We start from the raw sequence: 23710 nt of genomic DNA, 5'->3' as shown, positions 1-23710 counted from the left end.
CTCTTTCTCCTGCAAAAGAACCAAATCCCCCCCCCCCCCCCGGGAAGTTTCCTGCCCCCACTTCATTACTTTTTTATTTTTATAAGACGTGATTTTATTGATTTTAGAGGAAAAGAGCAAGAGAAATGATTGGTTGCCTCCCATACATATCAAAATCGGGATCATGTTCAGGACAATGCTCCAGCCAGCTGAGCCATACCAGCCCGGCACCACTGACCCCACAGATTAGGGCACTGGGGCTCTGACCTGTTCCCTGACAGTATGGTGGCTCATGAGGGCCTGCCTCCCCGAGTTTGAACATGGCCCCATCGCTTCCCTGAGTGACCTGGGCAAGTCATTACCCACTAAGCCTCAGCTGTCTCATCTGTAAATTGGGATGGCTCCAGTATCTACTTCAGAGGGTTGTTCCAATTACACCACTCAGTAAACATTCAGCTTTATAACCCCACACGTGTCCGTGTATGTCAGGTCCTCTCTGCTGCAGGATCCCCAGCTCTGCAGCTCAAAGGGTAAGCCAGGCTCTGCTTTCCACAGCTGTGTCAGACACTGGTCCTGACCTTAGTTCCGCAAACTCCTGCGCCACCTGGCATTAGGCCCTGAGAACAGAGATACAGGCAGAGACAGAACAGAGATCTCGCTGGGGGAGAGTGATGTGTGTGCATCGGAGGAAAACAGTAAGGCCCTCCTTTCTCTATTTGCTAGAGAATTCCCCTTGATGGTAATTGGTTGTAATTTGGAGGACAGCAGAGCTCAGGGTGAAGCCACAGGCTCAGGAGCAGGATGGGTTTGATCAGCACCACTTCCTGGCTGGGTGTCCCTGGGCAAGCGACACTTCTGTGCCTCAGCCACCTCTCCTGGGAACTGGAGGTAATGAGGAACTGCCTGCTCAGAGCTGTTGGAAGTCTGAACAGCAGAGAGCCAAGGGCTGACAGCCTAACAGTGCAGCAGGTGACAGCATGGTTGCTTTTTCTTATAAACATTTTTTAAACTTTTTTTTTAGAGAGAGGGAGAGATAAACATTGAGAAAACATGAAATAGTGAGTGGCCAGGGAAAGGTAGACACATAGAACCAATCACTTGAGGTTATTGGACACTTAAAAAAAAAAATCTGTACTTACTGATTTCAGAGAGAAGGGAGAGGGAGAGAGGAGAAAAGAGAAACAGATCTGATGTTCCACTTACCGTATTTTTCGGACCATAAGACGCACTTTTTTCCCCCCAGAAGTGGGAGGGAAAAGTCCCTGCGTCTTATGGTCCAAATATAGCCTACACATATACTTTAAAAAGTTTTTTTTACTTGCCCAGCTCTAAAATGGTTCTAAATGCTACTGTTTACTTTACAGGGTTGATTACATGTGTTTATGACTGTGATGTTGGGTTTTAATGCACATAAAATATTTTAGGACACTATTTGTTTCAGAATCTTTTTTTCTTCATTTCCCTTCTCTAAAAACTGGTGCGTCTTATGGTCCGAAAAATACGGTACTGATGCATTCATGGTCGCTTCTTGTATGTGACCTAATTATAGATGGGACCCGCAACCTTGGCATACTGAGATGCCACTACCAACTGAGCTACTTGGTTAGGACTTTGAGTACCAACTGCTTTAAACATGTATCTCTTCCCATCAGCCCCGGGCTGTCTCAGGCACTGCTGTGTCCCCAGGATTGCAACACAAGGCTGGACACAAAGTAAACAGTGGGGGATGTTGATCTAACTGAACAAACAGAAAAAAAGACCAGAAGAAATTTCAAGCAAGGCTGACTCATTCAGAGGAAGAAGGGAGAGATGGGGTAATGAGAAGCTAGTAAAGATTAAACAGGAAAGAGCAAAAGCACTCTGTCCAATTCACTTCACAGACAGGGAAACTGAGGCACGAAAGGAGCAGAGACAGGGCCTCTTCATCTGCTCAGAGAGGTCCTGATCCCAGCGTGTGGCCCCATGCTCAGCCGGCCCCCTCCCCCAAGCCCGTCCCGCCCACAAGGCCCTGGGGACAGACAGATGCCACTAGAAAAAACAAAACAAAACAGGACTTTATTGTTCTCAGGTCGGGGCAGTCTGAGCAGGGCAGGTCTGAGCAGGGCAGGGAGTGAGGTGGCGGCAGGGAGCGCGCCCCTACTTGCCGGCGATGAGGGGGTTCCGCAGGACCACGATGACCGAGTCGCCGCGCAGGAACATCTTGGAGATGTAGCGGTCCTTGTTGACGGGCTTGGACTTCTTCTTGCCCTTGCCGCTCTTGGGGACCTCGGTCCACATCTCCTTCACATTCTCCAGCACCATGTTGCAGTGCCTGGGGGGACAGGGCGGGAGGTCCCGGTGAGGGGCAGCCTCTGACCGGCTCTCCTGCAGCGGCACTGCCAGTCCTCCGTGCAGGCTGAGGCGGAGGGCGCCAGCCCCTGTGCCGTTTCCTCTTCTAACACGGGGACATTCCCGGTGCCCACCTCATAGGGCTGCTGGAAAGATTAAATGAACCAACACAGCATTCTTGCAAAGTACTTAGAACAGGGCCTGGCACAGAATGAAGGCAAACAAAACGGTCCCTCTCGTGCTTTTTGTTGTTGTTAATCTTCACTCCAGGATATTTTCCCACTGATTTTTAGAGAGTGGAAGGGAGACAGAGAAAGATCTCTCTCTCCCTTTCTCTCAGAAATCAATGAAAGAAAAAGGAAAGAAAATGTAGAGAAAAAAAGATGAGGGAGCTCTGTGCCTTGCTATGGAGTAACCACCAGGAGATCCTGTTGAGTGAAAAAGGCAGAGGGGGAACAGCAGACATGGAAAGTTACCTTTTGTAGGAAAAAGGGGGGGTGAGGTAGAAGTCTAACCCCACTTGCTTGTATAATGCAGAATCCTAGAAGACTCCTAGGGATTGGTGGCAGTGGAGTGACTCAGGGGACAAGCTGGAAGCAAACTTTTTAAAAATATATTTTATTGATTTTGTACAAAGAAGGGAGAGAGATAGTTAGAGATAGTTAGAAACATCGATGAGAAAGAGTCACCGATCAGCTGCCTCTTGCACACCTCCTACTGGGGATATGCTCGCAACCAAGGTACATGCCCCCGACCGGAATCGAACCCGAGACCTTTCAGTCCCCAAGCCCAGCGTTTTTCAACCGCTGGTGTGCCGTAGGTGCAGACAAGACAAGAATTTTATAATTTTTCACTATTTTGTTTACTTAATATTTCATAATAAAGTAATTATAAAATACTTTCTTTGTGTTTATTTGATTCCTATTCAAGAGAATTACTTTATATACAGTCAATATAGGGACAGAGTTAAATTTTTTAACATTTTCTAATGGTGGTGTGCCTCGTGATTTTTTTCATGAAACAAGTGTGCCTTTGCCCAAAAAAGGTTGAAAAACACTGCCCAAGCCGACGCTCTATCCATTGAGCCAAACCGGTTTCGGCTGGAAGCAAACTTTTCATTGGACTGTTATTAAGAGAAAAAAGCCAAGGCTTAGAACTGTGTGCTGACCTACACGGTTTGGCTCAGTGGATAGAGCATCAGCCTTCGAACTAAAGGATCCTGGGTTCGATTCCAGTCAAGGGCACACACCTCAGTTGCAGGCTGGATTCCCAAAAATATCCCCAGGTGAGGATTAATGACAAGAAAACAAAAAACAAAACTGTTCCGTGCTATTGGCAGTGATTTAAAAATAAACTAAAAAGTACTCTTCTCCATTTTTTACAAAATATATTTTTATCGATTTCAGAGGGGAAGATAAGAGGAAGAGATAGGAACATCAATGAGAGAATCATTGATCGGCTGCCTCCTGTATGCCCCACATTAGGGACTGAGTCTGTAACCCGGGCATGTGCCCTGACCTGGACTTGAACTGTGACCTCCTGGTTTGTAGGTTGATGTTCAACTACTGAGCTATGTCCATCTTTTTTTTTAAAATATATTTTATTGGCTTTTCACAGAGAGGAAGGGAAAGGGATAGAAAGTCAGAAACATCGATGAGAGAGAAACATTGATCAGCTGCCTCCTGCATACCTCCTACCGGAGATGTGGCCACAACCAAGGTACATGGCCTTGACCGGAATTGAACCTGGGACCCCTCAGCCCGCAGGTCAACGCTCTATCCACTGAGCCAAACCGGTTTCAGCTCATCCATCTTTATGTCTGACGTTATATTCAAATAATGTTTGGGGAAGAGACCTGAGAAATTAGCCATGGTGAGATCCTGAAGACTGCTACTGGGGGACAGGGAGGAAAGATCTGCCTTTCATTGGGTACCTTTTGCATCTTTTTAATTTTGCCTCAACACAAGCTCTGCTCACTCAAGAAAGTAACACAATTAAGAAAATAAATGAGGAAGTTGAAAACACCCTAGCTGACTTCCTCAGACCACTGTTATATGTGAAAAACAAGATGCACAAGAGCATAGGGAAGATTCTATTTTAAAAACAATTGATTATGCCCTGATTTGTATGGCTCAGTGATTAGATTGTTGGCCCACGTACTGAAGAGTCGAGGGTTCAATTTCTGGCCAAGGGCATGTACCTGGGTTGCAGGTTCGAACCCTGGCCCCAACTAGAGCCCATATGGGAGGCAACCAATTGATGTGTTTCTCTTACAAGTATGTTTCTCTCTTTTTCTTCCCGATACCCCAGTCCTTTCCACCCTCTCTTAGAAAAAAAAGAAAGAAAAAAAAGAGAAAAACCAATGGGAAAAATATCCTCGGATAAAGATTAACAACAAAAAACAATTGATTTCAATTTTATGATATCATGACAGGTCACTCCCAGATTCAAATGTGGCAGGATTCATACTAGGCTGGGAGGCTGGGAGGGCTGGAGAGGCAGGAGGTTTATGTGACTAGAGGAGGAAACGGGGGGAAAGAAAAATCTCACCCCAGGAGGTAAACACCAGTGTCACCTCTCGCTCCTACAGCAGAAAGCCGAACACAGTGCGATGATGTGGCTCACCCCAGGTCACACATTTTGGAAGTGACAGAGCCAGTGTTCCAATCCAGGTCTATCTCCTTCCTGTGCTCAGCACTTCCTGTCCTTATTCCCGTTTTACTCAAAAGGAAAGTGAGGCTCAGAGGAAAAGACTTGTTCATGGTCACGTAATAGCCAGTGGCCAAAATGTTCCAGAATTAAGCCTCAGCACACCCCTGTGAGGAAAGTATTTTACAAGCGCTAACTAAAAAATACAAATTACAGTCCTAGCAGATTTGGCTCAGTGGCTAGAACGTCAGCCCTAAGACTGAAGGGTCTTGGGTTCAATTCTGGTGGAGGGCATGATCCCTAGATTGCCTGTTCATCTTCCTCAGGTCTGTTCATTGCTGTCTCTTCAGATGGGGCCTTTCTGATGACCAAAGTAAGACAGCACCGCCTGGCCGAAACCGGTTTGGCTCAGTGGTAGAGCGTCTGTCTGAGGACTGAAAGGTCCCAGGTTCGATTCCGATCAAGGGCATGTACCTTGGTTGCGGGCACATCTCCGTTGGGGGGTGTGCAGGAGGCAGCTGGTCGATGTTTCTCTCTCATCGACGTTTCTAGCTCTCTATCCCTCTCTTCTCCTCTCTGTAAAAAAATCAATAAAATATATTAAAAAAAAAAAAAAAAAAAAAAAAAAAAGACAGCACCCCCTGCCCCAGTGCTCCACGTTCTCACCTGGCTTTATTTTTCTCCGTAGAACTTACCAATCCCCGTCGGCTTTCCTACCTGTAACAAGCTCCGAGTTTAGGAACCATGTTTGTTTTAGTCGCTGCTGTGTCTCCAGAGCCTACAACAGTACCCGGTACAGTGCACACTTTACGTGTATCAAGCCACTGAACCTATGCAACTACCACGGTTACTGCCACTGTACAGACAAGACAGTCACTTGTCACAGGTCAGGTGGCTGCTAAGAGACAGAGTTGGGACATGAACCCACGAGGACTGGCTCCTAAGTAGAAGCCCATAACCCCCGTATTGTACGGCTGGAGGGGCAGCAAGAGAGAATCACACCTCGGGTTTTAAGGTGATTACTCTCCTGGCTTCTGAGGAACCTGGAATGCAGGGCCTGATTCTCCGGGCCTGGACAGACCCCCTCCCCAGGCCCCCTCCAAAAGCCTTCACCTGTCAAAAGCCTTCACGCGGCCCAGGAGCTTCTTGTTGTTGCGACAGTTGATGAGCACCTGGGTGTTGTTCTTGACGGACTGCGTGAGCACGGAGAGCGGGCCCGTGTTAAACTCCTCCTCCTCCCGCTTCTGCAGCTCCTCCGGGGTCATCTCACTCTTGGGCTTGTTGAGTAGGCTCCTGAGTGGGTGAGTGGGAAACCCACAGGTGAGAGAGCTCGGGTGGCCACGCTCCCGTGTCTTCCCAGCCTTTCCCCATCTCACCCACCCTCCTCAGGCCTCGCATGGCACCACCGTTTGGATGCCTAGCAGACTTCCGGTCTTGCACACCCTGAGCTCCACAACGCCCCACACCTCAACTCACTCCATCCACAGCCTCCCTCATCTCCATCCATGGCAACACCATCCTCCCAGCTCTTCCAGCAAAAACTGATGTGAACTGGGTTCTATTCTCTCTCTCACACCCTCCATTCAACCCGTCAGCAACCCCTGTCATCTGCCTCTAAAATATATCCTGAATCCAACCATCTCTCACCGCGTCCCGAACCCCCACCATCTCTCTCCTAGAGTCTTACTGGTCCCTACACTGCCCGAGAATGCTCTATGGACCCAAGACCTAAGTCACGTCATCTCATTCTTCAAAATCCTCTCAGGGCTCCTATCAGTGTAAAAAGCAAAATCTAATGTTTTTGCCAGCCCTTTCACTCTGTTCAGCCACAGTGGCCTCCTGGGTGATTAAGATTTTAGGCAAATTTTAATCCCAGGCCTCTGCCTTTGCTTTCCCCTCCGCCTGGATGCCTCCCCAGGTATCTGTGATTCATTCTCTCTTTCTTTCCATGTGTCCTTCTGCGATAGTTAAGTTACTGTCTCTCAAAATGGACATCAGGATTGTTTTTACTCTGCTCTCTCGTTTCTTTACTCATAGCCCTGGCCACCTAACACACCATATACTTTACCTGTTTATTATTGTTACATTCACCACCTGCCTCTTCCCTCCCCATAAGCTGCAGCAAGAGGACTTCTCTTGGGGAGGGGAATTCATTGATTGATAGACGCCAGGTAGGTAAAGCAGTGCTTGATATATGAGCACTTGAGTAATTGCTTAGTGGGCAAGTAGCTAAAAATCATTCCTGTTTCATTATTAGAAAAATGTCACGAATTGGGTCTCCAGCTCAAATTATCCGAATAGTCCCTCATCTCAAGTCGTAATTCCCACAATTCCGCATTTTCGTAAAATCGCTCCCTCTTAAAATTCACTTCCCAGGAAGACTAATGATTTGGAAAGGCCGCCAGCCCGTTATCTGAGAGAGAGCTGTTCCCGCTCCGGAACTCGGGAGCCGTCAAAAGCCCCACGCGCGTTCTCAAACTCAACAGAACAAGAACCCCACGCGACCCGCCAGAATCTCCGTCTCCGCGCCTCGCTCTGCCCATCCTCTCCCTCCCAACCGTAAAGCAGCCAGATTTACACCGTCCACCCACTCCCGCCGTTTAAGCCTCGCCGGCCTCACATGGTGGCGGTGGTGGCACTCTCCAAACGCTCCCCTCCGCGTTGCGTCGGCCTCCGAAGAGAAAGCGCCAGAGGGGCGGGACTTCCGCTTCCTGCGGCCCCACTTCCGTGGGCGCCTGCGCAAACCCAGCCAGCGGTGTGGGTGTGGCCTAGGGGGTCCCGGGAGCCCGCCTTGGGTTTATTCAGTTCCTCGGTAGAAGCGTTGGGGTAAAAGCATTGCTTAGTGGTTCAGGGTCATTCAGGGTGAGATGTTCACGGCAACGGGGAGAGAAGGAAGGCGGGCCCTATTTAAACCATTGTGTAGTAGAACGGCTCAGGTGGCGGGAGGGAAAGGGCGCGCCAGTTCTAAATGCCCGCCGGCCTCTCTTCGGAGGCGCGGTCTCCGAGAAGCCAATCCGCTCTTCTCTTTCAGGGAGAGGCTCCGCCCCTTTCTCTGGGGGGGGAGGGAGGGACGGTTCGTTCACTTGTCTATTGATCTTTCCGACTCCACGAAACCAAAGCTTTGCCCACATCCGGGAGGGGCGTGGACCTGCACCCCGGATGCCGACGGTTTTCCAAGATGAAACGCTTCTCATTGGCTCCCCCTGTCACGCTGAGGCGGAGCCTCCGCCTCCCGCGCTCCCTTTAGGGTTGTGTAACTCTCTGGGGAATCGTCGCCTAAGCCCCTGAGAGGCTGAAGGGGCGTGTCCTCAGAACGAGAGTCCCTATTGGCTCCACTGCTCGCGGGAGGGCGGGATGTTGCAGCCGCTCTCGTTGTTGATTGGTCCGGTAATTCCACGGGGTGGGACTTGGCTGGGCCTAAATTCGATCCGCGGTCCGGGACCGGCATCTGGGCGAAGCTGCCATGCGTCCAGGCGGCCGCGGGCGGCCCCGGCTACGGCCCGGGGAACGCGGCCTCCTGCAGCCACCTTCACCGCCCAAACGCCGCCTGCTCCCGCGGGCTCAGCAGCTGCCGCTGCTGCTGCTGGCGCTGGCCGTGGCCTCGGCGTTCTACACCATCTGGAGCGGCTGGCACCGCGGGACTGAGGAGCTGCCGCCCGGCCGGGAGCTGCGGGTGAGGCCCGGCGGGGGCACCACGGGGGCCCCCTCCCTCTCTTCCCTTTACCTAAGGTTTCGAGTGGAGGTGGCTTTATCACGTCCTGGCTGCAGATGCTGCTGTGGTCTTTAGGACGCATGCCCCTTGTTAATGGAATAAGGCTTCAGGCTTGTTCTGTAATAGTGGCTCCCCTTTAAGAGGAAGGGTCTGGAGTGGTGAAACTGGGATTCCTGGGCTCTAATCCTAAAGTCATCTATTTGGAAGAGTCCCTTCCTCTCGCTGGGCCTCGATTTCTCTATCAGGATTTGGGTAGGATGGAGGGGGTGGGCTTAGAGGGACTTTTCCTGTGACTAGGATTTATCCTAGAAACCTCTGATGCTGGAACCTGCAATTAGGAAAAGGAGCCGGGCCTTCTTAGGGGCGACGGCGCCCCGAGTTAGGATCAGAATGGGGGCTGCTGTCACGCTCCGCTCATCTTTTCCCCATCCCACCCCGCCACCCAAGGGCCCACTGATCGCGAGCCTCCCCGAAGCCCGAATGCGGAAGGTGGTGGGGCAACTGGACCCACGGCGGCTCTGGAACACTTACCTGCGCCCCCTGCTGGTTGTGCGAACGCCGGGCAGCCCGGGCAATCTCCAAGTCAGAAAGGTAAAGGGTCACTCACACCTGACCCCTCAGGCCGCTAGGGAATGGGAATAGGCATTCTGCCCAAGATCCAAAGTGAATGGAGCTAATCTTACTCTAGAATAGGGGTGTCGAACTCAATCAGAGAAGGGGCCAAAATCTAAAATCCAGCCTAAATCGCGGGCCGAATGGTTTACTGAACAGTCATAAACTGTCATTGTGATGGAAACGCAGCGGAGTGCAGTGATGACAGCGCGGTGCGGGCCACATTGCAAGGCCTGGCGGGACAGATTTGGCCCGCGGGCCTTGTGTTTGACACATGTGCTCTAGAGAGACTACCAGGCTGTCCTGCCCTCCGTACTGCCCCCCCCCCCCAAAGCCTACTATGTGCTTGGCACAAGTAACTACAGCCTTATGAAATGGGTACCAATGTGACCTTCATTATGCAGATGGGGAAACTGAGGCCCAGAGCGGTTGGGCATTTTTTTGCCCACCTCCCACAGCTAGTAAAATGGTGTATCTACTGTTTCAATCCAAACAGGTTGGCTCCAGAGCTGGCTGGTCTCTATATTGCCTCCCAGAAAGCAACCCAGAGTCATTTGAACACTACCTGAGTTCAAATCCCACTTCAGCCCCTTGGAGTGTGACCCCGGAGTAGTTCCCTCAGCTCTCTGAGCCTCAGTTTCCTCAGCTTTGAATTGAGCCCCTGATGGTCCCTACCCCACAGAGTTCCTAGAGCAGGGCCTGGCACACAGTGGGTGCTTTTGAGGAGTGAGCTGTGTGTGGTTAGTCTTGGCATCAAGAGGTGGGGTCATTCCATGGCACTTAGTAGGTGCTTAGCAGAAGTGGGAAAGGAATGATTACAACTAAAGTGGGACTTGTGAGGTCAGGTCACAAGGCCCCTTTTTCCTATATACTCCCCAGTACCCCCACTCTCTTGCCACTAGTTCCTGGAGGCCACTCTGCGGACCCTGACGGCAGGCTGGCATGTGGAGCTGGACCCCTTCACAGCCTCCACGCCCCTGGGACCGCTGGACTTTGCCAATGTGGTGGCCACACTGGACCCGGGGGCTGCCCGTCACCTCACCCTCGCCTGCCATTATGACTCGAAGCTCTTCCCATCGGAGCCAGCCCCGTTTGTGGGGGCCACGGATTCGGCTGTGCCCTGTGCCCTGCTACTGGAGCTGGCCCAGGCCCTGGATCAGGAACTGAGGAGAACCAAGGATCAGGTGAGGAGTGGGGGGAGGGGAGGGGGGAAGGGAGGGCTCCCTTGGTTGAAGCCACCACCCTCCCTTGCCTGGTCTTGTTTTCCTGTCACCACTACACATACAAAGCCACCGGGATCTTTCCAATTCCTGCATGTCAGTTCCTGTCCCTTCTCTGCCCCAAATTCTCCCATGGCCCCCACCTCATTCTGTGCGTAAGCCAGAGAGTTTTCATAGCGGCTGGTGAGGTGGGCCCCATCCCACTATCTGGTCTCATCTGCTACCCCTCGCCCCTCGCTCATCCTACCTAGCTGCCTCCTCCTGTGTACCTCAAACCCACAAGAATCACTCCTAGGGAGCATGTGGACTTGCTCTGGCTAGAATGTGCTTTTCTCAGCTATCTTCCTGGCTGGCTCCCATCCTCATTCAGGTGTCCATTCCGATGTTACCTCTTCAACGAGGCCTTTCCGTGGCTTGTGGTGCTTATGCTGATTTGTTTGTCTCGCACTAGCATAAACTCCATCTAGTCAGGGATTTGGCTGCTTTTGTTTCTCCTCTATTCCCTGGGCCCAAGGTATTGCCTGGAACGAAGTAGGATGTCAATTAAAATGAGTGGAAATAGGAAGAAAAATAAATAAATAAGTGGAATGAATGAATAAAAACACTGGTTTCCTCATGCTCCAGTGCCCCGAAGCCCATGCCCCCTGGCCTCTTCTCAAACTTTCTCCAACCCCTTCTCTGGCCCAGCCCTGGTCCATACTGCTTCCTTGCCTGGGGATTCTCTTCCCACTGACCCATTTTGCCAGGCCAGCTCCCACTTGCCCTCAGTATAAACGTCTTTCTAACAGACCGGACATGCCCCCAGACCAATTACCCTCCACGCTCTTCCTGTGTTCTTTTCGGACCCTATAATTTTGGGGAGCATTTGTCTCCACCGAATTTCGCTGTTTGTATAATTATTCATTTCTGGGTGTGTCTCTTTTGCTAAACGGGCTAGAGGAATAATGATAATCAGAGCTAACCCGTCAGTGACTACGTACCAGTTACTGGTTCGAATCCTACCCTATACATAGAACTGTTATTAACCCCATTTCTTTCTTTTTTCTCTCTCTCTCTCTCTTTTTTAACCCCATTTCTACATGAGGGTACTGATGCTTTGAGAAGTCTGTAACTTACCCATGACTGCCAGGAAGCAGCCGAGTCAGGCTTTGAACCCAGGCAGTCTGGCTCAGAGTCTAAGCTGTATGAGTGAGGAGACCTAGTTTGTCCCATTCAGCTTTGCGAGGACCAGGAAGTGGGGGTGGGTCAAGGTCAGGGCTGACACTGAGCACCAGCTCCCACAGGCAGCCCCGGTGACCCTGCAGCTGCTCTTCTTGGACGGCGAAGAGGCGCTGAAGGAGTGGGGACCCAGGGACTCCCTCTATGGCTCCCGGCACCTGGCCCAGCTCATGGAGTCTGCGCCCCACAGTCCCGGCCCCACCCGGATCCAGGCTATTGTAAGACCAGGGCCCCCCTGGGTTCGGGGAGGGAGGGGGGAGGTAAGGTTGGCAGCATCCCACCGGCGTCTCTAGTCCCGGCCTCTCTCCCTAGGAGCTCTTTATGCTTCTTGATCTCCTGGGAGCCCCTCATCCGACCTTCTACAGTCACTTCCCCCGCACAGCCCGCTGGTTCCATCGGCTGAGGAGCATCGGTAAGGGTGACGGGGGAGGCAGGCTCCAGCCTGGATGCAGGTGGGAGGGGAGGGGAGGGCAGGCAGCTGTTCGGAGAGGTCATCCAGCCTTCTCTCTAAGGCACTGATACAAAGAGCAAGGCACAAACAGACCCCACAGCAGTTGTGATTATAAACAGGGCGCCAGGTAGCCGTGGGTTCGAATCTTGGCTCTCCTTACCAGCTGTGTGAACTCAGGCACGTGGCTTCATCCTGAGAGTTTCCTGTCTGTAAAGAGGGCATGATGCTAATGATGACGGGGGACATGGTTCAGCTGCAGGAAGGGGTAACGAACATGCATTCTCACGCCGGATGACCAGTGCTTCACCCTCAGACCCCCTGCCCTCCGCTGGCTTCTGAGCAGAACCTCTGACCCCGAGGGCACTGACTTCTGCTCCTCATCCCCACTCCCTCCAGAGAAGCGCCTGCACCGTCTGAACCTGCTGCAGGCTCACCCCCAGGAAGCGATGTACTTCCAGCCCGGGGAGCCCCCCGGCTCCGTGGAAGATGACCACATCCCCTTCCTTCGCAGAGGTACTGTGGCGGGGGCCGTGGGGGCGGACGTCCACGGAGGCCCTGACCCCTTCCCAGGGAGGGGGCTGCTGGCAAGTTGCTTAACCTATTTGTGCCTTGGTTTCCTCTTCTTTGAAATGGGGATAATTGCAGAAACCCGTTTGGCTCAGTGGATAGAGTGTCAGCCTGCGGACTGAAAGGTCCCGGGTTCGATTCCGGTCAAGGGCATGTACCTTGGTTTCGGGCACATCCCCAGTTGGGAGTGTGCAGGAGGCAGCTGATCCATGTTTCTCTCTCATCGATGTTTCTAGCTATCTCTCTTCCTCTCTGTAAAAAATCAATAAAATATATTTAAAAATAAATAAAATAAAATGGGGATAATAGCCCCATCTCAGTTCCTCTCTTATTGAGGGGGTTGAATGTGCTAATACAAAATGTAAAGGCTTTTCTTGGACAAGTGTCTGGCACGTAACAGGCATTTGAGAGATGTGAGCTGTTAATTTTGTGTCTTAGTAATTGCAGTTTCTTCTAGCTCTTGACTTTTTAAAAAATATATTGAATAAAAAATATATTGAATATTGATTTTTCACAGAGAGGAAGGGAGAGGGATAAAAAGCTAGAAACATCAATGAGAATCATCGATTAGCTGCCTCCTGCACACCCCCTACTGGGGATGTGCCCACAACCAAGGTATATGCCCTTGACCGGAATCGACCCGGGACCTTTTAGTCCCCAGAACAATGCTCTATCCACTGAGCCAAACCAGTCAGGGCGACTTATTTTTTAAAAATATATATATATTTTATTGATTTTTTACAGAGAGGAAGGGACATGGATAGAGTGCTAGAAACGTTGATGAGAAACAATGATCAGCTGCCTCCTGCACACCCCCTACTGGGTATGTGCTTGCAACTGAAGTACATGCTCTTGACCGGAATCGAACCTGGGACCCTTCAGTCCGCAAGCGTCGGCCCTATCCACTGAGCCAAACCCGTTAGGGTGTAGCTTTTGACTTTCAATGCCCTGGCAGCTCAGAAGAATACCCAAACGCATTTTGGACCCACTAAGTCACCATCTGGGGCCTCTGGGCTATTTTTGCAAAACTCTCAGGTGACCAGATGCACAGCTAGGGTGGAAGACACCTGGTCGAGGTTTTCAGATGGCAGGTTTCAGAATTGGTCTGAGCTCTGGGATCTGCCACTTAGCACCCGTTAACCGAAGGCAAATTATGTAGCCTCTCTGAGCCCCCGTCTCTTCTGGGAAAATGAAGAGATTTACACATAAAAAACCACATCTATGTGTATATTCATAATCAAGTGTTGGGAGGATGAGATAAGATTAGGAATATGAAATGCCTGCCACCACAGTGCTTGGCATATAGTAAGTGCTAAAAACTGCTTTTAAAATACTTACTCTGTAATTTATTCAACAAATACGCATTCCTTAGAACACCTTTTTTAAATTATTTATTTTTTTAATATATATTAATTTTTTACAGAGAGGAAGGAAGGGAGAGCTAGAAACATCAATGAGAGAGAAACATTGATCAGCTGCCTCCTGCCTCTAGGTATGTGCCCGCAACCAAGACACATGCCCTTGACCAGAATCGAACCTGGGACCCTTGAGTCCACAGGCCGATGCTCTATCCACTGAGCCAAACCGGTCAGGGCAACACCTTCTTTTTAAAACATATTTTTATTGATTGCAGAGAAGAAGGGAGAGGGAGAAATATAAACATCTATGATGAGAGAGAAGCATTGATCCGCTGCCTCCTGCTCAACCCACATTGGGAATCCAGCCCACAACCTGAGCATACGCTTTGATGGGGAATCGAACCGTGACCTCCTGGTTCATAGGTCAACGCTCAACCACTGAACCATGCCAGCTGGACTATAACATCTTTTTTATTGATTTGTTCAATGAATCAGGTACTGAGGCAGGTACTGAGCGAGGTATCAGGGATACAGTGATGCACCAGAATACACCTGCCTCCGGTCTAGTGGTGCGGCCGATACTTAGCAAATCTGGAAAAATGCAGAGAGAAGTGCTCTGAGGACAGGAACCCAATGCAGAACAGTGGTTAAGAGCTGGCATGGCTCAGTGGTTGAGAATCAATCTATGAACCAGGAGGTCACGGTTCCATTCCCGGTCAGTGCACATGCCTGGGTTGGGGGCTCAATCCCCAGTGGGGAACATGCAGTCGGCGGCTGATAAATGACTCTCATCTTTGATGTGACTCATCATTGATATCCCTCTTCCTTTCTGAAATCAATAAAAAGGTTTTTAAATGAGGGGGGAGACGAGCACAGACTCTGGAGACACATGGCCTGGGTTCAAATCTGACTTGTTTACTGGAGGCGGGATCTTAGGCAAATCACTCTGCCTACCTCTGTGCCTGTGTCCACATCTGTAAAAGGCTGTGGTTTGGGTGCCCACCTTAAAGGGTTATCATCAGGATAAAATGGTGTGTATTTGTGATGTACGGCCTTATGCGAGGGCTTGGAATGGAACAAGTGCTATAAGTGCTAACTATTGGTAAAGAAGAGAAAAAAAGCGGGTAAAGTAAACCTGGTGAGGATAGTCAGACCCCTGTCCTTTCTCCTGGCCTTTCCATAACGCATTAAATGTTGAGTTTCTCTTAATTTGTGTTATGAAAACAATATACTGGATACATATTTTTAAATATATATATATTTTATTGATGTTTTATAGAGAGGAAGAGAGAGGGATAGAGAGTTAGAAACATCGATGAGAGAGAATCATCGACTAGCTGCCTCTTGCACACCCTCCGCTGGGGATGTGCCCGCAACCAAGGTACATGCCCTTAACCGGAATCGAACCCGGGACCTTTCAGTCCGCAAGCCAACACTCTATCCACTGAGCCAAACCAGTTTCGGCTGGATACATTTTTTTTTTTTTAAAAAACACATATTTTATTGAGTTTTTACAGAGAGGAAGGAAGAGGGATAGAGAGTTAGAAACATCAATGAGAGAGAATCATCCACCAGCTGCCTCCTGCACATCCTCCACTGGAGATGTGCCTGCAACCAAGGTACATGCCCTTAACCGGAATCGAACCCAGGACCTTTCTGTCCGCAGGCTGACGCTCTATCCACTGAGCCAAACCGGTTTTGGCTGGATACATATTTTTAAACTAACATGTACCCTCATGCACTTAGAGCGATTGTTCAGAGTTCTTCAAGCGCCAGAACAGAGTTAACTTCCAGGGGGAGGAGAGGCCTGGGCCTAGGCTTCTGGGTCAGCCTGGGCCTGAGTCTTCCCTCTGTTCCTCAGGGGTCCCGGTGCTCCACCTCATCTCCACACCCTTCCCCTCTGTCTGGCACACCGCTGACGACTCGGAGGCCAATCTGCACCCCCCTACGGTACACAACCTGAGCCGCATCCTCGCCGTGTTCGTGGCCGAATACTTGGGGCTCTAGCCCGCAGGGCTGACTCTGAAGGAAAAGACCGAGCAGGGAATGTGTAGCAGGGGCCTCGGAGCCAGCGGAGCTCAGGCTGGGCCTACCTCTGGTGTGCTGGCTCGTCCTAAGAAATGCCTTTGGCTCTGCTTGTGCTGTTCCTGGAAGACCCTCTCTCCTTTGAGTATCTCAAGCTGCCACTCTTCAGAGACGGAAGAGGCCGCTGTGGGTGAGAGCCACAGGAATAAGAGCTTGGGTCCTGCTCCGAGGGAGACATTGGGCTGGAAAAGTTCGCATGGGCAACTGCTATTCTTGGTTTTAGTCGGCAAAGCATGGACTGGCAGATGGACCAGCACCACCACCCAACCCAGTGAGTTCTCTGGGGCTGTTTTGGGGGCAGTTCATTCTCCACAGCGTCAGCCTCGTTACTGCTACGGGTCCAAACCCGGAGCCCACGTGGATGTGCTCGCAAGCAGGAGCAGGAGATGGAAGCCAATACTTGGGAACTCCAGGTTCTGCAGACCCAGCAGGCAATAATCTGGTGTTTCTGCAACACATTCTGCAGAACGACCATAATAGGTGTTGCGTGAAAAAAGGGACCAAGGAAGGAGGGTGAGACATTAAATGAGTTCATTGCACAATGTGAATTTTCAATGGTAAGGCAGTGCATTGTTTTTCCAAGTGTTTCACCATGGAACCCCCTTTTTGGGGAAGCACCTCACAGAACGAGGTACCTCAGAAGATACTTTGGGAAACACTGGTATATTTACGGAAGGAATAATACAGGCCAGAAGTCACTGCAAACTAGTTATACCAAACCATCCTGTCTCTTTTATGAGTACAGGAGTGCGAGATGGTGGGTATAATTCCAATTCCAGTGAATTTTCAGACTCCACTGGAGTACTTATTAAAAAGGCAGACTACGTACGCCCTGGCTAGTGTCGCTGAGTGATTAGCATTGGCCTGCACACCATAGGGTCTTGGGTTCAATTCCTGGTCAAGGGCACATACCAGAAACCTTTCAGTGATGGGATGCCATCTAACCAAGCCACACAAGCCAGGGCCTAGTTTTGTGACTTTGATGGAGACCTGGAGGGTTATTAGGTAGTAAAGGTGAGCATTGATTGGCCTGAGTCAACGCACGGCTCAAGATTCAAGAATTCAAGAGCTTAAACTTAGGATATCAAATGCGAGGATAAAGAGAAGGTTCTCGATTCACATTCTGCCAGTCACTGACATTTATCGGGCTCCTACCACAGGCCAGGCACCATGAGCACTTTATATATATATATAGCAACTCAGTTTCCTCCCAAACCCTTAGGTAGGCATGATTTCGGTTCTCATTTTGCAAATGAGGGGGTTGGGTCTGAAACTTATGAACAAGTTGTTTACAGATTCTTACACAGGGCCATGCCATGTCCTACCTCCCTTCCAAGCCACCCATTTGGGACCAACTGATTGTTAATAAAAAGCAGTTCCTCCTGCCAAAACTGGTTTGGCTCAGTGGATAGAGCGTCGGCTTGCGGACTGAAAGGTCCCAGGTTCGATTCTGGTCAAGGGCATGTACATTAGTTGCGGGCACATCCCCATTAGGGGGTGTGCAAGAGGCAGCTGATCGATGATTCTCTCTCATTGATGTTTCTAACTCTCTATCCCTCTCCCTTCCTCTCTGAAAAAAAATCAATAAAATATTAAAAAAAAAAAATGCTCCTCCTGAGGCTTTTAATTGGATGCAAGTTAGAGTGGGTGGATGGACGGACTAATAGCCTCTTAGAGGTGGAACTGGCGGAAGTCCAGAGTTCAGAAAGGGAAATGGACAGACAACAGCCAGAGGGTCTCAGACCACGTGGAGATCCCTGTTTGCTCATTTTTTGTGGGCCACCACGTCCCCTTAGCCTCACAGTCATCCAGAGGTACTCGGACATCATCTCCATACGAGGGGAAGCAGGTTACATCCCTGGCCCGTTTCCCTACTAGACACTTTGGTCGAGTGTACCATGCGCCAGGCACTGGGCAAGGAGCCTGATGAACAGTTTTTGCATGAATCCGGAACAAGGACTGTGAGCTCCATTTTACAGACGAGGCTGCTGCTGCTGCTGGGCAAGATGCTCCTTTCCCCAGCTCCATGTGTCCCCCAAATTCCGGGTCCCCAGCCTCAGGCTCTGAAGGGGCCACGAGGTATATTCTTGTAAGCAGTTGTTGAGCGCTCTGGACGAGACGTATCACGCCAGTCTTTTGAGGAATTATCAGTATTCTCATTTTTCATTTTAAGATAGAGATTCAGAGAAATCCTTTGCTGAAGATCACTGCAGTGTGTCTAGGGGTATATTTCTTCGTTTTTTTTTTTTTTTTTTTTTTTTACACCAACCGACTTACATGGTTACTCTTCCTTTTTTTCTTTTACATTTTATTCATCCTGTTTGACTTGTTGGGCGTATCGCTTTTTTTTACCAGCTTGGAATAAGGAACATCTTTAAATATCTTTGTACTGTCCTTGCTTCTGATTCTGTAATGCCAATTAAATATTTTTTCACTCTGTCCTCTGTAACTTTTCTTTAAAATAAAAATGAATATATTGATTCCAGAGAGGAAAGGAGGGAGGGAGATAGAAACATCTATGAGAGAATCACGCCCCACACTGGGGATCGAGCCTGCAACCTGATGATGTGCCCTGACCAGGAATCAAACTACGACTTCCTGGCTCATAGGTCAATGCCCAACCACTGGACCACACCAGCCAGGCTATATAAACTTTTGTCTGCTACTTTGTGGATTTATCTCTGGTTTAATGATCTTCAGTTGTGTCTAATTTGCTGTTGAGCCACACTTGGGTTTTTACTTTTGGTTATATGTTTGTGGGTTTTTTTCTTTCATATCTGCTAGGCTATTTAACTAAGTTCCTTGCATATATTTGCAAGCTCTTGTATTCTCATCTGTGATGGAGTCTCATCATCTGAAGCCTGTTTTTGCTCTGTTGTTTCTTGCCCTTGCTGGTGTATTTCCATGCATATTTGGTCATTTGACTCTAAACAACTCATTGTCTGAAAATTATGTGTGGGGGACTCTAAGTGACAGTTTCTTACACCAGAGGATTCGTGTTTGTTTCTGCGAGACATCTCGGCTGGAAGTACCCTGGGAAACATCACTGATGCAAACCTACCTGCAAACCCACGCCAGAGCCAGCCTACGACCGCCGATTCTCCGGTCCACCTTTTTCTTTCTTTGGTCTTGTGCTCCCCTCAGCGTTCAGAACATCTACAATCTTTTGGGTCATCCTTACCTCAGCCTCTGGTTCAGTGGGATCTCAGCTATTAGATTTATCGCCTTGGGCAGGCTTTGGCCTTGACTTCTGCCTGCCCCAATAAGGCTACAAATAGGAAACCCATTTGTCCACATCAGCAAATGCCCCATGTACCTTTCCTTTAAATTTATGGCCTAGTGTATCCTGAGCCGTATTTTATTGGCTATTTGATATTTAACTTATATTTTCAGCAGCAGAGTCCCAATAGTCTGGTCTTCCCTCCACAGGGAACAGAAGTCCCGTAAAACCAAACTGAGATTCAAACCCAGGTCTCTTTTATTCTAAAGTCTAAGCATTGAATAACTTCTATGGATATATCCTAGTTTCTCTGGACATTTTGATTCCCTGATAAGAATATCAAAGAAAGAAAGAAAGAAAAGAAAAAAGAATATCAAAGAATGTTAGCTGCCTCTCAAAATCCATTTTCCCCTCTTCTTTTATACTTTAATTTCTTAAATGTCTCAATCCCTTTTTATTTAGTAAATAAGTGAATATTTTAAAACTTTCATTATAGGGATCTTTAGTAAGAGTTCTTTTGTTGGGCACAAAGCATCCAGCTAAAAGACTACATTTCCCAGTCTCCTTTGCAGCCCTTCCATTTGGCTAAGTTCTGACCAGTGAGAAGCAAATGACCTTGAATGAAATGCTGTTAATTTGAGGACCTACTGTATAGTGTAGTGCTCCCAGGAGGAAGGGGGTTTCCCTCCCTGCAAAATGGTGATGGCTGGAGTTCTAGCAGTCGTATTGGACCATGGGTTCCTGATGACTTGGGTTTCTAAATAAAAGCTATCTTGTTTAAGCGACTACTATTTTGAGATTTGAATCCAAACTGACACAGATGAAGAGTCAAAAATAATTTCATGCTAAGGGACTTGGCTAAGGATCCTTTTCTCAGCTTTTCCCATCTCACCATGCTCGGACCCAGGACTCCCTTCTCTCCCAAACCCCCTTCCCTGAACAATATACAAACCAGTCTGTGCTCAGCCTTATAAATACAGATTTTATAGAAAGGACCAATTCAAAACTGGTCAGATGCCACACGCCAGAGGCTTCCAGAACCACAGGGATGAAAAAACAAGAACAACAACAACAACAAAAAACAGAGCCCAAACGGAACGAACAAAAACACCCCAGACCCAACTGCCCGAAGAATCAAGGTCTCAGTTAACCAAGGCTTTTTCTAAAGAAACACACGGCTCAGGGTGGAGACCCTGAAGCCCGAACAGGTACCCAGAGCGGAAGGAAAACAACCAAATTCAAACCCACAGTCCCTGCCCCCTGGCCCCCCACGCTGTCAAGAGCGAGGCAAAGGGCTTCACAGCTTTTTTTTTTTTTTTCTTTTTAAGCGGTGGTGATGGTAAAATAGCTTAAATAACGGGAGGAGGGAAATTTTTAGAGTTCAACTTTCTTTTTCCTTCCCCTTTGGGGGAAGTGGAGAGATTACTTGCTTGAGGTTAAGGAGAAAACTGATTTTTATTGTTTTAGTGGGGAAAACATGTAGAAATGGCAGGCTGCCATGAGACGTACCCAGTCTGATCTGTGATCGAACGGCCCCCAATTCCTGAAGAGGTGGTAAGCCCTGGCGCAGGTTAGAAGGTGGCAGCCTTGGGTGCTGCAGCCTCTTGGGAGAGAACACAGCTCCAGAGACAGAGAATGGAGGTGGGTGGCTAGGGGGGAGCAGAAGGGGGCCAGGATGGGGGAACCCTTAAGTAGTACCAAAATTAGCTGCCGTCTGCTCCCTGCTGGTGGGTCCCTGGGGTGGAGGAGAGTGGCAGGAAGGGTGCTAGGGCTGAATGGAGAAGGAACTTGAGATGCTAGTTAAAAAAACACCCTCCACGAGGGTCCCTGGCCCTGGGTCTTAAGAATAGAAAACCAATAGGGGTCAGTCAGTCAGAGTGCTTTCTTAGGTCACACCCCCCCCCCCCCCCCCCAAGCCGCGGCTCAGTCTGGAGGGGGATGACGCCGCCCGGACTGGGGGTAGGTAGGGCTGGTGACCAGGTCCTGGCGCTCGGCACCCACGGAGAGGGGTGGGCGTGGTGGCTCCCCCCCCCCCCTGGCTTCACCTCCCCTCCTCCCGGCCAGCCCGGCCCCCGCCCCCGCCAGGCCCATTGCAGGGCAGCACCCAGTTGTTATCGTGCAGACCCAGGCGGCAGCCAGGCGTCTCTCGGTCGGCTCGGCGGCAGCACATCCAGTAGGAGCGTCCGTAAGGCAGGTCGTGGTGGTAGGGCTTGGGGTGCCAGCGGCAGAGGGACACGTCGCCCTTCTCGTACCTCTTGCGGCACTGCTTACAAGGGTCGTCGCGGGTACAGGGGGTCTCGGCTCCAGCGCGAGTCCGTGGCCCGAACGCCAAACGCTTCGATGATGCCCTTGAAGTGGTGGCAGGTGCACTTGAGGGCGGCCAGGGCCCGGGTGGGCAGGAAGCTGAAGATCTTGACCAGCACGTGCTCGGGAAGCAGGAGCATGTACTGCCGCGGCTCCAGCAGTCTCTGGATCTTGAAGCGGATTTCCAGGAAGTCGTGCGACACGTGCCGGTACAGGCGGCACAGGGAGGTGTCCGCCGTGCCCTCGGCGTCCTCCGGGCCTGGGGCAGTGGCCGGCGAGTCTGCTGGGGGTGGCTCGGGAGGCCCGTCCGGCCCCCGGGACTGGAGGAAGAAGAGCTGGCCCGGTGGGGGCGGCTCCTCGGGGCTGACCGTCAGGCACACTGTCTCCTCCTTCACATTCTTGGTGCCGTCCTTGCCAAAGAAGATGCACTCGTCCACCACGCCCGTCACCACCACGTCCACGTGGAAGCCGGATGCTCCGCAGTCCCGGGCGGGGGGTGGAGGGGGCGCCGGGGGAGTGTCCTCGGGCCTGGCAGGGGCCGGGGCCTCCCCCTCGCTGGCTTCGTCCGCCCTGGCCAGAAGGAACTCCACGTTGCTAGGGAGGGCGTCCCGAGAGGGGCTGATGAGCTGGTACAGGTCACAGGTAATCTTGTCCTTGGCCCGGGCCCCCGGTCCTGGGCTGCCCGGGTAGGCACAGCCCGGCCGGCCCCCGCTCCCGTTGGGCAGGCTGCCGTCTGGCGCGCGGGGCTCTCGGCCGCTGGAGATCCGGAAGGCGATGCGTACCTCCCCGGGGCCTGGCCCGGGCCTCTCCTCCTTGCGGAGGCCCTTGGCCGGAGGGCTGTCCCGCTGGGCCTCGAAATGAGCCACCGCCTCGGCCACACGGCTGCAGTCCCCGCCACCAGGCCGCCGTTCGGACCCCAGCCCCTTGGCAGAGCCGCCCTGCTCTGCCGACACGAAGACCACGGGCGCCGGGGGGCCGGGCTGCGGGTAGTTCTGCAGGGCCAGGGCCGCCCGCTGTTCCACCAGGGCCACCATCTCAGCCACGGAGAGCAGGTCCACATCCTCGGTGGCTGCGGCCGGGGCGCCCTGGGCGGCAGGGGGCCCCTCCCGGCCCCCCGGAGCTCTCGTAGGCTCGAGGCAGCGCCTCCTGCGCTTGGCCTTGGAGCTGTCACTGCCCCAGTGCCCCTTGACCTTCATGGAGCTGGCCCGGCCGCCACCACCGCCGCACTGGTGGGCCACGAAGAAGGCCACCTTCTCCTTCGTGTTCCCAGGCTTGATGACGTACCACGTGTCCAGCAGGACTCGGCCCTCATCGCCGGCAGCGGCTGCCGAGAGGAGGGGGCCGGCTGGGCGGCCGGGGCCCTCCGTGGCCAAGGCGGGCGGCGTGTTCTCGGAGTGGGCAGGCCCGTGGTCCGGCTCGGCCCTGCCGCCCGACTCGGCACAGGCTGGCGGCTCTTGAGGGCTGTGGAAGGCGGGCGCGGCTGGTTCTGGGAGTAGGTGCCAAAGGGCCGAGGGCACCAGAGCTGGAAGGGCAGGAGGCCGCCACGGTCCATTCTGGGGGATGGCGGCCGGCGGGCGGGGATCACTGCATCTCAGGACCCGGATGATGGCGGCGTGCTCCGCGGGCCACCTGGACACGGGAAAGAGGAGATGGGGAAGCCGGAAGTGCCTGCCCTCCCGGTGCCACCCCGTCCTGCTGAAACTGACCAATGGGACCGCCAAGAACTCTGTTCCTGCCCCCCTGGCCACCGGGGAGCAGAAGGGGGGGCCGCCCGAGGGACGGGGACCTCTCTTTTAACACCGTGAGCGTGAGCGGAGAAGGCAGCTTGCTCCAGCCCTAGAGAGGCCTCCTGCTGTCATGCCCTTAACCTTCAGGGAAAATACCACCTGACAGACAGCTCCCTCCTTTTCCTATTGGTCATCCAGGAGCCAGTTCCTGAAAAGACAAGAATCCCCAGCCCCGCCCACCGCTATCGACTCAAACCCACAGAAGGAGCGCGGCGGTTGG

At 51.5% G+C, this 23710-nt stretch overlaps 3 protein-coding genes across 4 annotated transcripts; 1 reads left to right on the top strand and 2 right to left on the bottom strand.

Moving 5' to 3' along the window:
* Positions 1 to 2018: 2018 nt before the first annotated feature.
* On the bottom strand, positions 2019 to 7729 carry SNRPD2 (small nuclear ribonucleoprotein D2 polypeptide). The gene is made up of 3 exons (XM_036416480.1): positions 7577 to 7729; positions 6070 to 6249; positions 2019 to 2290 (listed from the first exon to the last, which is right to left on the bottom strand). Coding segments are annotated over exons 1-3 (357 nt in total). The 5' UTR covers positions 7579 to 7729; the 3' UTR covers positions 2019 to 2115.
* A 630-nt stretch (positions 7730 to 8359) lies between these two features.
* LOC118706831 (glutaminyl-peptide cyclotransferase-like protein) lies at positions 8360 to 16727 on the top strand. 2 transcript variants are annotated; one of them, XM_036416468.2, is made up of 7 exons: positions 8360 to 8629; positions 9116 to 9259; positions 10183 to 10464; positions 11784 to 11936; positions 12031 to 12130; positions 12566 to 12682; positions 15956 to 16727. In XM_036416468.2, the coding sequence occupies exons 1-7, from the start codon at positions 8420 to 8422 to the stop codon at positions 16099 to 16101; spliced, it is 1152 nt and encodes a 383-aa protein (XP_036272361.1). In that variant the 5' UTR covers positions 8360 to 8419; the 3' UTR covers positions 16102 to 16727. The 2 variants fall into 2 exon arrangements, with proteins under 2 accessions (XP_036272361.1, XP_036272362.1); XM_036416469.2 differs by lacking the exons at positions 12566 to 12682; positions 15956 to 16727 and adding an exon at positions 12469 to 12536.
* A 3634-nt stretch (positions 16728 to 20361) lies between these two features.
* Positions 20362 to 23386, bottom strand: LOC118706821 (F-box only protein 46-like). The gene is given in 3 exon segments (XM_036416444.2): positions 20362 to 21683; positions 21685 to 23154; positions 23157 to 23386. Coding segments are annotated over 3 exon segments (1812 nt in total). The 5' UTR covers positions 23256 to 23386; the 3' UTR covers positions 20362 to 21440.
* Between the last annotated feature and the right edge of the window lie 324 nt (positions 23387 to 23710).

The sequence above is a fragment of the Pipistrellus kuhlii genome, unplaced genomic scaffold (assembly GCF_014108245.1).
Source record: "Pipistrellus kuhlii isolate mPipKuh1 unplaced genomic scaffold, mPipKuh1.p scaffold_m20_p_55, whole genome shotgun sequence".
Lineage (NCBI taxonomy): Eukaryota > Metazoa > Chordata > Mammalia > Chiroptera > Vespertilionidae > Pipistrellus > Pipistrellus kuhlii.
This window is presented reverse-complemented; position numbering and strand designations above follow the sequence as displayed.